The sequence below is a fragment of the Arvicola amphibius genome, chromosome 10 (assembly GCF_903992535.2).
Source record: "Arvicola amphibius chromosome 10, mArvAmp1.2, whole genome shotgun sequence".
Classification (NCBI taxonomy): domain Eukaryota; kingdom Metazoa; phylum Chordata; class Mammalia; order Rodentia; family Cricetidae; genus Arvicola; species Arvicola amphibius.
Window position 1 is genome coordinate 65,649,362 of NC_052056.1, and position 18,829 is coordinate 65,668,190.

At 37.8% G+C, this 18,829-nt stretch overlaps 1 protein-coding gene across 2 annotated transcripts in view; it reads left to right on the forward strand.

The window, feature by feature from the left end:
* Window positions 1–18,829, forward strand: part of Fgf12 (fibroblast growth factor 12) — a 344,853-nt gene that overhangs the window by 316,568 nt on the left and 9,456 nt on the right. For both annotated transcript variants that reach the window (XM_038345316.1, XM_038345315.1), the window contains exon 4: window positions 10,738–10,936. In XM_038345316.1, the coding sequence (XP_038201244.1) occupies window positions 10,738–10,936 (199 nt within the window). The remainder of the gene's footprint in view (window positions 1–10,737; window positions 10,937–18,829) is intronic.

Here is an 18,829-nt window from a genome sequence, read left to right on the forward strand (position 1 = left end):
TAGGAAATCCCAAAGCCCACCCCCACAGTGGCACACTTCCTCCAACAAGTGGACCGTACCCACTCCAACAAAGCCACACCTCCAAATAGTGCCACTCCCTATGAGATTATAGAGCCCAATTACATTCAAACTATCACATTCCACTCTCTGGCCTCGATAAGCTTGTAACAATATCGTAATGCAAAATTCATTTAGTCCAACTTCAAAAGTCCCTATAATCTATCACAGCCTCAAGAATGCCTTAAAGTCCAAAGTTCAAAGTCTCTTCATACGAGCTCTTAACTGTAATCACCTGTAAAAATCAAAGGGAGCATAGCAAGGAAATACTGGACTAAAGCAAGACCAAAAACCAGCTAAGAAACCTTCAAACACTACATCTTGTTTTCTGATGTCAAACCGCTCTAAAGATATCAACTCCTTTCAGCTATGTTCACTGCAGCCCACTTCTTTCTCTTGAGCTGGTTCGACTCTCTGTTTGCAGCTCTCCTAGGCTGACTCCCATCTCACTGGAACTGTAAGTTCAAAATAGACCCTCCTTTGTACTAGTTAACTTGGTCACAGTGTTTTTGTTATAGCAACAGAAAAATAACTAATAAAGTAGGTATGTGCCATACCTCTGGTGAAGTATTACTTTGAATCTAAAGACTTTTGCTCAGTTACCACAGGTGAAATGTCATTGTATTTTTAAAATTCAAGATTTGAAATAAACTCAGATTTTCTTGGAGGCAGATCATGGGGTCCACTGAAAACGAAGAGCAATTCAAATCATGGAAAGTCTAATGAATGAAATAATCAAAATTCAAATAAGCATATATTATTGAGGGTTGTCTAGAGTCATAGTACTTATGGAATGGATCTCTCTCTATTTATATAGGGAATGTTTTGAAATGACTTACAGGCTGCGGTCTAACTGATCCAACAATTGTTAACTAGAATTGAAAGTCTAAAAATCTAGTAGTTGCTCCGTCCCTCAAGGTTGGGTATCTCAGTTGGTCTTCTGTATATGTTGGAATCTCACAGAAGTAGGCTCTAATGGATGTTTTAGCAAGGGGGAGGGTTTGGAGAACAAACCTTTCCTTCTTCCATTGTCCTTATATAAGCTTCCATTGAAGGTGACACCCAGATTAAACCTTCTTAACTCAAGATGCAGATCACAGGAGTGCCTCCACTTCTGAATTATAGTTCATTCCAGATGTAGTCATGTTGACAACCAACACTAGCCATCTAGAAAAGTATTTGTTTTAAATATATATTCCTTGTAGTAAAGTCTAAATTTTTCTGATAAAGATTGATTCTTACTTTTCTTCCCTTTATCTAGCTTATTTTGTGGCACTCACTCAATGGTATAATGGAATCTTCTTTCAAGAATTTGGGTTTTTTAATTTTATTTTGGTCTGTTGGAGTTGTTTTGTTTTTATTTTTATGCAGTCTTGCCATGTACCCCTCTACCCAGGTTGGCATTGACCTCTCAGCCATCCTCCTCTCTCAGCTTGGGGAGTGCTGGAATTCTCTGATAATTTTCACAAGACAGTGTCATTTCTTTACATGGAGTCAGATAATTGTTTGGGACACACTTACTGCCTCTAAGATTTTATTGGGAGGTTGGGGAAGTAACTTTCTACCCTGGCATCCATGTCTTAGGTCTTAGTAAATGCACTCCATCACATGAGTTTCTAGGTTATATCTGGCTAGAACATTAATGGCTTAATGGCATTTGGCTCTTGATTTTTTCCCCATTCATTTGATATTTGAAGTAGCTATACACACTTTTATACAATACATACATATTTAGAAGAGTAATCTTTTTCTCTTAGCTCTTCTCTAACCATATTAATCCCTTCTCATGAAGCAGGCATTATGTGTGGGCACCCTTCAGTAGATTTTTCAAAGTACAATAGTAGCAAATATTAATTTTAGTTTCTGTACACATACTCTACATACTTAACAAAAATGCCCAAATATATTCTTATACTATGAATATGTATGTATTCAATACAAACAGTGGCATATTGAAGTACACGTACATTTTCATATAGCTTTTCTTAATTTCTTGGAGATATTTTTTATTATGTGTCTTGGAGGTCTTTCAAGAATAGTGCAGCATACTCAGCTTTGTTCACATCAAGAACTCGGCTTCCTTCACATCAAGCATCCTATGTGGAAAACCACTGATACTACTCTTTGCAAAGCGTAGTTTTCAGTAGTTAGACACTTCCACCATCTTTACTGTGTATACAAACTCTTCAGCACATTCTCTTTTGCACATGTTTCCATGTGTGCACCTTTAGAAGTGGGTCAAAGTGTATGCTGCAATGTGAGAATATAAGTCCTGTTTATTTCTGGCATCCTCTTTAGCGACATACAAATATTTTGTTGTTCTTTCTTTGTCCAGTCTCTGTTAGAGGTACATTTCCTCTCAACCACTTGTGGAAATAATTTCGATGACAGTGAAATGTAAGATGACACATCCTCTCATCCACTGAGCTTCATCCACTTCCCAGATTTACCTCTCTTAGGCTTAGAGGCTTCTTGCTGGCAGATCATCAAGTGTCCATAGGATAGGACTCTTCTGCAGGAGGTGGTAAGAAATGGCATGGCATTGGCATTCTGTGCACCCTGCAGACAGATGGTCACAGCAAACCTTGTATAAGGTAGTCCTAGTCAGCCCTTCGCACTTTAAGGCATTCGCAGGGCAGTGTTTGTTTCCCCAAGTAAATGAGTTGGCTGCTCATGCTGGCCCCATTCCCATCCGTGGCATCAGTTAGTGCCTAAAACTTGTAATGAGGGTAAAGAGCATGAGATAACAGGTGGAATAAGCCTGACACAGTTGTCTTTTCTTATATAATATTGGCAGCCCTACAGTGAAGGTGAGATTTAGCTCTGACTGTCAAATGTTGGAATTGAGTTTTGGAGAAGTCAAGAAACATGATCAGGGTACAATGATGGGAATTGAAACACGTGTGTCTGACTTCCTCCAGAGTGGCAGTTCCAATGCCTCTGGTAGCATTTTTCATGTGCTATGTATTTACTTTGCTATCTCATCAGACACTGCAAGGAATGAGTTAACAAGGAATTAGAGGTGTCCACTCAGTAATTTTCCAGTTTAAAAAATTCTCAAAAATGTATAGACAATGGTTCTCATATTTGTATTTATTGTTTAAGTTATAACATTAGACTTTAGTCAAAGATACCACAGGATGAGAGTTGCTCCTCATTTGAAGTAATGCAATTTAGCATTTTCTTTGCTTGTCAAATGGGAAGCAATAATTCTCTCAGTTGATTTTACATCATCATATTGGACAACACAGTTAGCACAGTGGCTGCCATCACACTAAGGTTCTCCAGTCCTGTGCATCAAAACACCTTCAGCGAAGTGAGCAGACCTCAGGTTTCAGCGCCAGACATTCAAAGGGCTGTGGAAGAAACCTGTTCTGGAATTGTTCGGTACAAACCAAGTTTGCAAGAATTACCAGTGTTTGCTTTCTCTTTCTTTCTTTTTACATGTTCTAGTAACAATACTTTGTAGCAAACAGCTAAGACAGCTTCATTTGCTAAAAGAGTTTGAAGAAGGTAAGGCCAGGCACAATGGGACATGGTCCTGATTCTATCTTCTTTGTAGGCTGAGCCAGTATTATAACTTGAGACTAAGAGGTTGTGACCAGCATGAGTTGTAGGTTTTTAAAAAGTTATTTGATCAGAAAAGTAAAAAAGAAAATAAAAACTAGAAGAACAAGAAACAAAACAACAGCAACAAAATCTTGACGAACTTTTAACAGAAGGGAAAGTTTAAATACCATAAAATTATCATTCCTACTCAAACAATCACACAGCTTATTTTCTCTGGTTAAATTTTTCCTCATAATATTTTAATAGTATAGAAACATTTCTTGAGTAGGTTAGAACTATTGTGAAATGATATTGTATATGAATTGTTTTACATCCAAGAAACTAATTTTGGTATGAATAATAAGGCTACAGGAGGTGAAGAGACAAGACACGCTTGTGATTGATTAATTTGGCCAACAGTTATATTTTACATTGAGGGAAATGAGCGCCCAAGAAGACAAACAGCCCCACTCTTCACACAACTTAGAAATGCACAGCAGAGTGACTCAGGCCTTGGGATGTCTTTTCACCACCAAATTCATTCCCTTGGAGCAAGTCGTTTTTATTTCCAGACTTACTGAGATACGGGGGAGTGTAACAGTCACAGTGTCCCCTTCATGAAGCTTTAAAAGGTCAATTTTCAATGACCTTGGGCAATTTTATGAAAAACGAAATATCAAGATAAAGGTTAGAAAGCAGGTTGAGAAGGTGCTTCCGTCCTCTCCCTGAGGCCATGGCGTGTTGACAAGGAAGGGGTCTTCCCAAAGTAGTAACTAGGATGGTAAGAAGTGAAGAGCTGTCAGGAATTAGGGGAAACTGGATGCACCACTTGTGTTTGAGCAACAGCAAGGACACCAGAGGCTGGAGGGCAAGGATTGTGCCTTCACCAGCTTCATATCCATCTCATGATCATGCCAGCCAAAGAAGAGGAAGGATGGGTGAGCAGAATAGTGCCCTGTTACCATGTCAACTACACAGGGCTATGCACATCACAGACTCTTACCCAGGTACAAAAGCGGGCACATTACAGTTCAAACAAGGGAAGGCAGGCATGGTTGTGATGAGAATGGGCTCTGGCTTCGAAAGAGATCCTCTGTAGCATATATTTAGCTTCCTTGACTACCACTGCGAAAAGATTTGGCTTTGACTAAAAAAATCAGATTAATTCACAATTTCACACAATAACCAAGTACAAAAATATTGTAAATTTTTTGAGGGAGGGAGGAAATGGGAGGAGAGGAGGAGGTGGAAATTTTTTATTAAAAATATAAATAAATAAATAACAAAAAACAAAACATATTGTAAATTATATTCAATGAAAGGAAAATGATTTTAAATAATTGTTTGGTTTTGTAATCAAAAGAGAGGTGTTATATAATTTAATCTTTGTGACCCCTTGTGTCTGTAGAGATCTTTTTTAAAATTTTTTTTAATTTCATTTTACATTCCAATCGTAGTTCTCCCTTCCACCCTTTCCGCTGCTCCCTGTCACCTACCCTTCAGCCCACCCCCACATCCTCTCTTCCTAATGTGTAGACAGAAACTGATTGTTCTTTCCTGGCTTCCCAGACCACACAATAACCACACAGAAACTATATTATTTGCAATACTGTTTGTCCAATAGCTTAAGCATATTTCTGGCTTACTCTTATAACTTAAATAAACCCATTTCTATTAATCTGTGTTTTGCCACATGGCAGTGGCTTACCAAGTAAGTTCCACCTGGCATCTGTCTCTGGTGGTTCCGTGACTTCTCACTGACTCTGCCTACATTCTGTATATATTGTTACTAGACTGGCTATATTTGGTTAAGCTATTGGCCGAAAGTAGCTTCTTTATTCATTAACCAGTGAAAGCAACACGTATACAGAAGTGGCTTTCAAATGTTAGATTTTTGTTATGAATCAAATTTACTTGTAGCCTATAGGTTTTACTGACATTAAAATGGTATAAATCTTCTGTCAGTAAAATTAGAAGGAAAATCTTCATTTTGAAGGGAGATTTTAGGAAGTAATATTTTTTGTAACATTTTAATATGAAAATTGTTTTTCTCGTTTGTAGATAAGAGAAAATTTAAGTCAAAAATAATACTTAAGACAACACAACCAACTCTGTTCGGTCGTCACTTCTGTATTGTTACATATTATCATTACTTTGTTTCCCTGTTGTGTAATTCTTGTCACTTATTTCAACAAGAATAAAATGACTGCCAAATGTGTTGAGATTTGTAAAATGTGACAAGGAGCAGTTTCCCATGAACTGAAGTGTAGTGGATGTATGGGAGGAGGACGAACCATACAGACAACACCTTCAATATTGCAAAAACTATAACAATGCTTTGATAAAATGAAGGCGGGGAAGTTCAATTGCCTAATGTTACTGTAACTATCATCTTTCCTGGAAGTCTAGGATAGAGAGGTCAAGAGAATGGTATCGTCATTGTTCAGGTAGGAAGTGTAGTGTGCCCAGGAACTGGCATTTGCTGAGAACCATGTCAGTGTGATCAGCTATGAAAAACATACAGCATTTTTGTCATATTTCCACTAGGATCTCTAAATTTCCATCTCCTTATTCTTCATGATATTTGCATCTTCCAAGAAAACGCATTTAAATGAGGCTTGTTACTGTCTGTATTGCCACAGTTAAAGCCTTTTCAAAAGGAAATCGTTGTCACCTACAGACTAGCAAGACAGAGACCATGTATATCCGAAAGCTAAGTGGAGGAAAAAAGTCAGGAATAAATTTGACACGAGAGTAAATCCAAGTACAGCATTCACTTTGAAGGTATAACTCTAGAATTCTGCAGGGTCAGACTGGAACCAGGTGGAATGGAGTTGGGGAATGATTTGGCTTTCATTTATCCTCTGGACTGAGGTGGGTAGATGTTCTGAACTGTTAAGAACAAGGCTAGGTGGGAGACATGTTCAGAAGGTGAAAAGGAGCTTGTCACAGGCTTGGATAGCACTAGAACCAAAACATGGAAACCTCTGATAAATATTTGTATCTGAACACTATCAACCTATTCATATTCTACTGAAGTAATGACTATTCTAGTGGATGAATAATTTTTAAAAAGTAAGTGACTAGGTTGTAGCATAAGCATTGCCCTCTTCTACGTACATGATGCACATATGGGGAGGTTCTGCTTCATCAAAACAAGTTTCTATAAACCTTACTGTAATTTCTGCATTAAGCTAAAAGCTCAAGATCACAGACATAAGAAGAATTCACAAATTGCAATTTGAATTTTCAAGAGGGAAAACTCTTCCTTATTATACTGCCCGTGGCTCTGTTTTCAGTCCTGGTCAAATCATTCTAGGGTTCGTCACCCTTGGCTTCCAGAGTGTCTTCACTGCACACCGGATGTACTGCCAGTCTAGACAGCCGTTGAACAATCTTAGGATCCATCTGAATGTATGTGATTGTCAGGTCTCAGCCAAAGGCTTTTAAATGACTGTGCACTTTGTGTTAGGTATGCTTGTGCATGCCTTTCTGGATGATAGGCAACACACAAATATGTGACTAAAGCACAGAATCTAATAGCTTGTTGTCTGAAAAAAATACAGTCATTCTGTCACATGAATAACGCTAACAGGGTGCTACATACATTCATAACGTGTGTCCATCTGTATCAACTCTTTCTCTTGACGTGCCTCTTTTTTCATCTGAAAAATAGGAAATTCAGGTTTTAGCCACTGACTTGAAGTCTCATAAAGCAATATGTATGGTGCTAGAAGCACAGTCTTTATTGGTCAGTACTACAAGTCCAGGATTTCTGTTTTTTATTATGCAAAAAGAGTGTAGTAGAAAATATAGTGTAATTTCACAGATGCCCAACTTTATGTTTAAATTGAAACAGCAGTTCTATAGTAGAGGTTATACTGAAAGTCATTGCCCATGCAGATTCAGTGCCCTAAGGTTTCTCCCTGGAGTCTCAGAGCCCCTTAACATCTAGAGATAACACTATGTTTACTTAGTGTTGAGATAGATCAAGACACAAAAGCATTGAAATCACTCAGTCATCTTGGGTTTGTGTGTGTACATACTCACGTGAGTTAACCTGCATGCATGTGCATATGTGTGCAGAGGTCAGAGAGGTTAATGAGGTTTCTTTCAAAGGCATCTCCATATTATATTTTGAGACAGCAAATCTCACTGAACCTGGGACTCATTATTTCAGCTGGATTGGCTTGGCAGTAAGTCACAGATCCGTCTGTCTCTGCTGACCCAGACAGACACCAATGTTTTCATTTGAGTTCTGTGAGATCTATCATAGTTTCTCATGCTTAGCAAACATTTTTACCTATTAAATGCTCTCTCCAAACCTCCAGTATACTTTTAAAATAATAGCAAATTTAAACTTTTTCTAAATCTTTCAACTTAATTCCAAACCAGAACTTGATTTTCTTATAGACTGACAAGATTGGAAGGTAGCAGGACAAGTAAGAGGTGGGGCATAGTGGTAATTCTTTGAGTCAACTAAGAATGTGGTCTTAGGAAGCACTGCAGAATCCATGTCTGTCTCTGACTTCCTATTTTATGAAATGATTTTTACCCCATCTTTTTTCCCTTTTATCATCTATCTAGAGCCCTGTTAGCATCTAAAACTATCAGCTCAATAAGCCATTTTTCTTTTAATAGGAACTCGCTTCAGGAAGTTCATCAGTTTGAAAAAGCAGACCAGTACTGGCCTGGTGATGCAGTTGAGGGCAGTGCACTTGCCGAGCATACACAAGGCCTGGGTTCAGTGCCAGCATGGAACCCTGAAAAGACTGATAATGATACATTTTGCTAATTGAATCTGTTCTTCTTTAATATCTGTATTTGGCAACGATTTGACTCTTTCTTGGTAATATGGACTTGATGACCTAAAGAGCACACCTTGTTAAGACCAAGGCTGCCAGGCAAGAACACGCAATAGTTTTCTTCTCTCCCCTCATCTTCTCCAGCCAATTTGTTTCTATGATGTTTTATTAAATATCATGTACACACAGTAAAATTTACACTTAAAGACTTTCATTAGATTTTTGTATTTCTACAGAGGTACACGAACATCAGAACTGTTTAGTTCTGACTCCTATCCATTTCTCCAGGGAAGCAGTTATTCTCTGTTTTATGCCAACTCCGTGGTAGCACTTGACATCCATTATTATCCATCTCTGAGATGGTTTGCTCATTATATACAATATTACAAACCCTGTTGTAATATTTCATTTAAATGGAATCAAATAACATGTAGCATTTGCACCATGTAGCCTAATGGTTTTGTGTTTCACTTAGCATAATGTTTTAAGGCTCATTTATATTTTCAAATGAATCAGTATCCCATTACTCCTCCCAGTGAATAGCAATACATTATACAGCTATGCCACATTTTGTTGATCTACTCAACGGTTGATAGATATTTAAGTTGTTTCTGTAATCAATACTACTATCAACATTTATGTATAAAATTTCTTATATTCATGTTTTCACATCCTAGAGGTTCATGGCTAGGAGTAAGATGATTGAATCCTTCCTTACTCTATTTTTATTCTTTTGGGAAAATGTCAGGCCACTTTCTCTTCTATTACTCCATTTTGTGATCCTATCAGCAATCTGTGAGAGCTATAGATTATACACAATCTTATCCTTATCAATGCTTTTAACTGGGCAGTTTTGATCACCCTCATATTAATATCTTATAGTCATTTATTTCCAAGATAATCAGGATATTATTTTTAGATTGAGGACTACTACAAGAACTGGCATTTTCACTTTTAATATAAAAGGTGCTAATGTACTGTTACTATTCTTATACCATTTTTATTTTCTCAGTCCCATCTTTTGTTCAGTAGTATGAAACTCATTTCAAATCACAGGCGTCCTTTTGGTGGCATCTTCAGCACTGACCATCGTCACTAGCCTCCTAGTTGTTGTTTCTCTCTCTCTAAACGAAGGCAGGACTGTCATCTATAAAGACATGGTTCCTGCCAGCTTTATTTCTACGCAGTCATTGTTTGTCCAGTTCTCTGTGTAAATGCGTCAATTTGTGAGGCTTCACATTGCCAACTTTGCAGTGTGCAGTGACAAAGACTCATTATGGCGGGCATGCTTGGCATGGGGACGGGGGGTTACTTGCTTTTAGCTGGGTAGCATCCTATCACATTTTTCTTTGGCTTATCTCAGAAGAAGAGGCAATTCATCTTTAGAAAGATACACTTCATTCACTGGCATATTAAGGCATTATTTTATTGTATGGATTATAAAATTGCATTATGCATCATTAGAAACAGAAGTGGTGAGTCTGAGAGGCGAGTCTGCGATTGTAACACAATTAAGAGTAAATTCTGATATTGGTTTGTAATTTTATTTTCATGCACCTTTTAACTAGCTCTTTAGCATTTTGATTTTCTCACTTAAGAGATGAGGCTGAAGTAGATGTTCTTAGTAGCTCTTCCTGGAATAGCTGTGTCATTCTATGTTTCACGGAGGATTCTTCACGAGGAGTATTTTCTCCTACTGCTTGATGATTTGTTTTTTGAGACAGGGTTTCTCTGTCGCTTTGGAGCCTGTCCTGGAACTAGCTCTTGTAGACCAGGCTGGCCTCAAACTAACATTTTGATTATTAAGTATGCATTTGAAATGAATTAAAGGTAAAGCTACAGACGTTAAATGAATGAAAGGGGAAGCTACAGGCATCAAGCAAAGTAGTAGCATACTGATAAGTTTAGGGGCAAGTGCTTTTCTGAATCGTAGATTTTTTCACATATCACACATCTGCTTCAAAAGTATTGGGTGTCGTGCATTATGTGTGGTTGCATTTTTATTTTGGTAAGTTTCACCAGTTTAACTCCATGTAAGAGCCATAAAAATGTCCAAAAACTTTGATTTGAAGATTTGACTTGCTAAGATTTCAGACCTATTCAGGACTTTAGCCTCCAATGAGTGTGACCATAGCTGAGCAGTTGTTTTCTCTGGACTAAAAGTTGGTCATAAAAAGAATCTTGAGTTCTCCATATGCGTGCGAACTGAAATCTTGTTCAGCTTCCTGTGCCTTGTTCTGAACACTGGGGATATGTTTAAAACTGGATGCAGCCATTGCTGATTCGTTGCTAACTCCTTTCTCTCTCACTGTGCTTGTTTCTGCAGGATGTTTTTACCCCAGAATGCAAATTTAAGGAGTCTGTGTTTGAAAACTACTATGTGATCTATTCTTCAACCCTGTATCGCCAGCAGGAATCAGGGCGTGCATGGTTCCTAGGGCTCAATAAAGAAGGTCAAATCATGAAGGGGAACAGAGTGAAGAAAACCAAGCCCTCATCTCATTTTGTACCAAAACCTATTGAAGGTATGAAAGCAGTCTTTTCTCCCTTCACCCTGAACTGTGTGTTGGAACCAGTGCTTCTTGTCCTCTGTTCTGTAGGCTCTGCCTGAAGGGTAATGATTGAGTAAAGATTTAGGAAATATAAGCCAGGCGGTGGTGGCGCACGCCTTTAATCCCAGCATTCAGGAGGCAGAGGCAGGCGGATCTCTGAGTTCGAGGCCAGCCTGGTCTACAAGAGCTAGTTCCAGGACAGGCTCTAGAAACTACAGGGAAACCCTGTCTCGGAAAAAAAAAAAAAAAGGAAATATAATAGGAACATTCCTAGCAAAGAGAAAAAACAGACCAGAGACTCTCGTAAATATGTGATACTTAGACAAAAAATATACCTGAATATGGAAAATTTCTGGATATAGAAAATTTGTGTCAGTTACCATTTGAAATGTAATTTCCTTCTTTCTTAAGCACTATTCAGTCTTTTGGGATACCTCTGAAAAATACTAATACTATTATTATAGAGCTTATTCTATTCCAAGGAATTTTATAAACATGTGGGATGCTGATCTCTTTGTCCCTATGAGAAAATGTAATAACATTGTGTATTAGTTTTCTTCATATATGTAAGGAACAATAGTGTGCTATTTTACTTGATCTGCAGAATTTCCCTTCTCATGTGAGTCTAAAACTTGTCCTCCTTCCATCACTAAAATAGTGTTGACTTGCTCCAAATTGAGCAGGGGAATAAGCCTATTGAGGGAAACTCTTTGGTTCCGAAATCTTCTCCACCCAGGATTTCGAGTGACCATATTTGCAGTGCAGATGAAAAACTTAATTATATATTGGCACTTATCAATATCACATTATTCTCTGGAAACCATTATACTAACTTCGGAAACCGCTGAGACAGTGCATTGCAACCCTGACTTCGTTGGACTTGCTCTCCTGTAAATGTTATAGATGCGGTCAGATGGAGCGTGTGCCCAGCGGCAGCTGCCAGTGTACATGTGGTACGTGTGACTGTAGCAGACCACAGCAGTCGGTCACAATCTCGCCCAGATTATGTTGTGTTTGAAGGCTGGGTGGAAGTTGACAGTCGCTACTCCTAATGCCTCTCGAGCCTTTCCTCTCACCTCCCGTCGTTAGTCACGTGAAACTCAACTTGCCCTGTGGTTGGCCATGTGCTCGCTATCTCGCTGGCCCTAATTTTCACCCACTCATCTGCTTATGAACCTTGGCAGGGGATGAATTCAAGAGTTCCTACTTTGGTCGCTGCTTTTCCTCTGATTCCTTTACCAGAAGAATGCAGCGCTCTTTTTCCAATCTTCTGTATGTTTTCCTGCTGGATCGTGTTGTGGTAGACGTGCCCACTGTCCCACTGTCTCCGCCCATTTATGGTTAATTCGTTCTCTGAATGAATGGAGTAGATTTGGTTTTTTTCCTCACATCTCTCCTTTGTCATGTGCGCTATTTAGCACAGCGTAAAGAGACATTTAATCAGTTCTCAGTTGACTAAGTGAACATGTGGAGGAAGAAAGTAAATGTAAGGGCTAATAACTTATTTTCCAGAGGACATAGTCTTCGAGGAACGAAACACAATTACCAGTGGCATTAGTGTCATGGGAAAGGTAGTGTATTTCATGTTGTAGAATAAATACTGGGAATTAGAGAAAGCATTGTCTTTTCCACAGAAAGGAATATATCATTGAAGACTAGACCAGACTCATACAAATAGAGACAAAAGCATTCCAAGAATACTATAGTTAAAGGAAGACATGTGCCCACTTTGTAAGGCTGAGTAGAAGGTCCCTAAGAAGTAGATAATACTGCTGTAGGAAATATACTCAAAATTAGAAATGCTTTGGCAAATAACACTTTCAACTCCCGTATCATTTTTAACAGTTAAGCTGATATATTCATTTTTTTTTGCAAAAGTAGCACAATGCCATTAACAAGCTTCAGTAAAGTTAGAAAAACATTTTAAAAATCTATGAGTTTTATTTATTCTTTATATAGATAATAGAGTCTTGTGGAGCCCCTCCCACTCCACTCCCCCAAAGGAAACATCTATAATCGGCCTCCTTAATTGGAGCGGCTTCCTGCACTCTGGTTAGTTGAGTTTTCCCTTGGGTGGACGGCCTTATGTATATGTCGGAAGAAATACGTGGGATGACTGTGCTCACAGTCCCAGATGCACTTCAGTGTTCTGCTTATTGCTGCATTTTATATAAATCAGGGAAGGTACAAGATGACTCTTACAGTGTTATAAACTAGAATTAAGATAGGCCTCGCACAATACCTGTCAATAGCAGGTTAGTCATACAACTTCTCTCAAAACTAAATCTGGAAGTAAGCTCTCCAGAAATGGTGCTGTGGTGTCCCAGTTTGGGGACCTCGGCTGCTTGAATCTTTCACATCTTACACCTTAGTGTCTTGCTGTGATTCCCTAGATCTGCACAGTGCAGGCAGAATGATGCACAAAATGCAGCTGTGTGTACAGTGCATGCCTAGACTTGTGCATTGCACCCTTGTCAAAAACTACACACACACACACATACACACACACACACACACACACACACACACACTGAGTGTGATCTTGTCAGCTTCATTACCAGACTCATAGGGCAAGAAAGAACTAGAAGAAGGGGTTGAAAATCTATGCAAGTTTCAAGTCACCATACTGTCCACTGGCCACATAATCTTAGCATCTCAGTGGCAACACCTAGACGGTTAGCCATACTTAGGTATAGAGGAGATGAACATATAGTCTCATGATGGATGGTTTCGTGTCAAATACGTATGCAGGTCCAGGAGGGCAGTGGTCGAATGGGTACTGAGACATCAGTTCTGTCTCCAGATTGCATCTTCTTCACTTTAGAATGCCCTGGGTTCCCTGACCAGAAACATGTTAGTTGTTCATTTTAATTTTGCTATCACTGGTGAATAGTAAGGCTTTACCCCTTCATACTGTGAGGAAAATGGTGTCTGTTTTTAAATCAGATTCACTAATAATTCAATTTAACTCCAACGTCCTTTGTGTAGTTCGTTTGTAGGAAAGAACTCTTAGGTGTGAAAAACAAAGAATGTGACAAGATTCAATTCTGAAGACAAATATTTAGCTGCTGTCCCATCAAGGACCATTTAATTCCCTATCCATGTATTTGTCATTTTTCTTAAAGAACAAAGTATACTTAATCAAACAACATTAGTGCAGTTTTGTAATTCTTTCTTCTTCTAGGTGGTGCTTTAAAGTATGCCTCAATTATTTTCTCATTTTTATTCCATTTTTATCAAGTAGGTTCTAGTATAATTTGCTTCACAAACATTGAAAAGATTGAAGCAAAGGTGTCAGTGTGTAATTAGTCCCGAGTCATAGATTCAGTAAGTAACAGACCTGGGCTTCAAACCAAAGCACTCTGCCTCAAGCAGTCAAGTGCTCAGCTTCCATGAACATGGATGACATGGGCTGGTCTGAAGTCAGAAAGGCTGTGGCCATAATCTAATTACTAGGCAAGGGGACTCAATGCTACTGAGCATGTCTACTAGTGGTTGCTTTTCCTTTTCTCCTGGAATATACCACATTGTAGAAATAAAACTCCTTGCACATCCTTGGAGAGATTTATGCTCTTAGACATTACTTGATAAACATTAAGTGGTCAGGTCTTTTATGTTTCTCTGTTGTATTTGTCCATGAAAATTTGAGCCAGTTTCCATCAATTCTCTATGCAGCTATATTGGGTTTCTATTAGTAAGAAAGATAATTGAAGTCACGTTAGGCTTTTCTTTTGTGTACAAGAACGTCTTCCTTCCTTTTGGGTTTCCAAACTATTCTTGTTATATACAACCTACCAATTTAGTATTCACTAGGCAAATTGTATATATTATCTCTATTTAAAAGATAAAAAGAATTACAATAGCTCTAGGTTATTCTTATTTATTTAAATCAATTAAGTAAAGTTTCCAAGATCACAAGTCTAGAGAAATACCACCATGAGATTACAATCCCAGAAGGCCAGAGCCAGTGAATAAGCACCTTCCACTACATTACATTGCCCTGATAGTGGGACTAAGCTGTGAATGCCCAGCTACCCAGAGAAGCCAGGGATAATGAGACGGTAATGTCGAAATGCTGTACCATGTATTAGTTACTTTTCTGCTGCTGTGATCAACTACAATGAGCAAGGCAATTTACAGAAGAAAGAGTTTATTTTGGTTTATGGTTCTCTGGAGCAAGAATCCATCACGGTGGTGACAGAATGGCAGACAGTAGGAACAGAAGGCTGAAGACTCACATCTTGAACTTCCAACGGAAAAGAGAGAAAGCATCCAATGTAGGGCAAGGCCTTAGACTCTCAAAGCCCAGCCACCACCAGCCACATTCTTCCTTCAGATAGACAGCACCTCCTAAACCCTCCCAAACACCATCATTAACCACAGATCAGGTGTCCAGATGCCTGAAACCATGGGGCTATGTCTCATATCTCTATAGACCGAGGTCAAAATCACATAGTAACCTGTTATTACACCTGGCAGAATTAAGACAACTGTTTATGAAGTGATATAAAATTACATATTGAAAATGTGTGCATGGTACCAAATGTAGTACCGTGTTCAAACTGAGTTGAAATTATTAAGAAGGTGTTGTCTTTGTGCCTGTTATTTTAAAAATAATTTATTAATAAAAATTAAAAAGGAAAATTAATTTCAATATAGAGGCTGAATGTACTTTTAAAAAAACATGAAGATGCGATAATCTTAGAAATAAATAACTCAGTGAGTCACCCAGTCCTACAGTTTGCTGCCCACAGGAAGTGACCTTCCCTAGTATATATAGACACAGTGAGTAGACAATAAAAGACATGCCGTGCTAAAGGAGAACACTAGCAGACAGGAGCATCTCTACTCAGATCAGATAAAATATACTTTGAGGTAAACTCTACAAAGAGACAAAGAAGGAAATCAATTCAACAAGGACATATAACAATTATATACATTTATAATCTATAAATAAGGTATAAAATGATTATATACTTATTATTTTTAATACTTTTAATTTTCCGCTATGCAAAATAATTAGGGATAAATTATTTCCAAAGTTTCTGACAATAAAATCATATGGCTTTTCCACAAATACACACACACACACACACACACACACACACAACACACACAAGTTTATAGTTGTTTTTGTTTTGGAAATTGGTATATCTACTGATGTCTAACAGGTACATTGTTAGTTTGATAAACTAAACTCAATCAATAATATAATGAAGTTGGTGATATATTGACTTTTTCATTACACAGTTAAGAAAACCAAGATATGAATAACTTGTAAGCTTGGGTTTTGATTAAAAATAGTTCCAGCTTAAAACCTTATATGGAAAGGGCTCCAAACCCTTTAAGAACACCAACACTTAATAGTAGCTATATCCATTCATAGATCTTAGCTTCAATTAATACCCTACTCTGGAGGAAGGGGACACGATTGACAAAGCTTGAAAAATGACTCTGCAGATAAGAGCACCAGTTGCTTTTCCAGAGGACCCAGTTTCAGTTCCTTGCAGCCACATGACAGCTAACAACCAGCTGTGATTTCAGTTCCAGGAGATTTAACAGCATCTTCTGACACCCTCAGGCATGTAGTACACAGACAGATATGCAGACAAAACACTCATATACATCAAATAGAATAAAATAGAAGAGAGGGGGGAAGGAGAGAGAAAAAGAAACAGATGATAAATCGATAGATAGATGAAAGATATATAGATGATAGGCAGATAGGTAGATGAAAGATAGATAGATAGATAGATAGATAGATAGATAGATAGATAGATAGATAGATGATTGATAGATAGATAGATAGATAGATAGATAGATAGATAGATGCATGCATGCATAGATAGATAGATACATAGATAGATAGATAGATAGATAGATAGATAGATAGATAGATAGATAGATAGATAGATACATACATACATACATAGATACATAGATACATAGATAGATACATAGATACATAGATAGATACATAGATAGATACATAGATGATAGACAGGTAGATGAAAGATAGATAGATAAATGATACATAGATGGATAGATAGATAGATAGATAGATAGATAGATAGATAGATAGATAGATAGATAGATAGATAGATAGAAATGAGGCCATCCTGCAAGGATGGGAGGTATTGTCTTATTGCCTCTTACATGATTTTCTGCACATTTTGTAAGTACTTCAGTGTAAAATCATAAGCTCTGATAAAACCTTGCATTAGATTTACATATAAAATAGTCTAGACACATTTCATTTATTAAATTAGTAATGAATAAAGTACAGTTTTATGCACTATTTCTATCATTGGTAATTTGCTATTTACTTGTCTATTTCTTCTCAATCAAAACTTAAGATGAAAGGTATTCTAGCCATAAACCTGTATTTTAAAAGGAAGGGTTTTATTTTTTTAAATGATCTCTCCATGGTCTAATTATAAAACATATAATTAGAAGATGCTTTTAAAAAAGAAATGTGAAATAAATTCACTGCAAGCAATTAGGCATATAGCTGTTTAAAAAAGTAGTTGTTGGGTGTTTTATTTTTAAATGTTCAAGAAAATCTGTATAAGCCTGTAAACCCACTGCTTCTACCATTACCACCCTGACAGACCCCAGCACTGCATGATGAGTGGGCTGTTCTTTTGTGAAGTAGGTTAGCCCTATGTGGTAGAAAGCCAAAGTTTGCTATTTTATTATTGTGATTGCTTTTGTTTTCTTCAAACATCTTTGCCTTCAATTCCATTCCTGTGTCGTTTTTTTCCACCTAAAGGATCAGTAATTCTTCACAGATAACATGGTAATCATCACCACGTGCCCATGCCCCTTCAGTCCTTCACTCTCTGATGTGCGTTAATTAAAGACAGCGTTAATGAGGGGTTGCTGGTACATCTACCGGATGCACTGACTTGGTATTTAAGTCCATTGCTATGTACACTGAACAAGCCTCTACTTACTTGGATTGTCTCTAGAATTTACCACAACAGCACTGAAGAGCATTATTCTGAGAAGTGACACCCCAGATTTAAACTGTCTTCAGGTGACCTCCCCTGCCAGTATCAGATAGAGAGCAAAAGACTCTTTGACAAAGAAGAAGATACAGACACCTCAATTTCTCCTTCCTTCTCTTTCAAAAGCTCTTTACTCAGCTCTTGCAAGTGGTTGAGTAATTAAAATCAAATTATTCCTCCTTGAAAAATTGTGCGTGCGTGCGTGCGTGTGTGTGCATGTCTGTGATATGCATGCGTGCACCTGTATGTTATCCAAAGACTTTAAGTTTCCAAAATTGGGTACTGGAGAATGAAAGATATTACCAAAGTATTTATTTATTGAAACCCATCCCTATGAAAGTATTACGTTTGAATTAGGAATACGAATGCATTTCTAACACTTTTTGATGGGGAAAGAAGATCATAATGCTTTTCATTCTCTCCTCTCTGTGGGGCAATTACATGTTATCCATTTTCTTTGTTAGTTACGTAATTTTAAGACCTAGCAGAATAGCATAGATTGTAGCATCTCAAACAATGGTATGATGACCATCTGTGGGGTTCTTAAAAGCCACAAACCTGCCAAGTGACCTCATCAAGTCTGGGTGTGTCCTAAGTATGTACAACTTTTAAAGCTGTCCAAATGACCCCGGTGCTCACCAAATGAGGCTGGACGCTCTGAACTAAACTGGGTGTTAAATTACTCAGCTTATTTTGATCAAGTTTGGTCACAGACAGTTTAAGTTTTTTTTTTTTTTTAGATTATTATGATCCCTGCACTGGATGAAATTGAGTAATTTGTTCCTCTGACACTGTATATGCAAAGAAAACTCTTACCTCAGAAGGATAAGAGTAAGTTTATCCTGGAACCCAATGT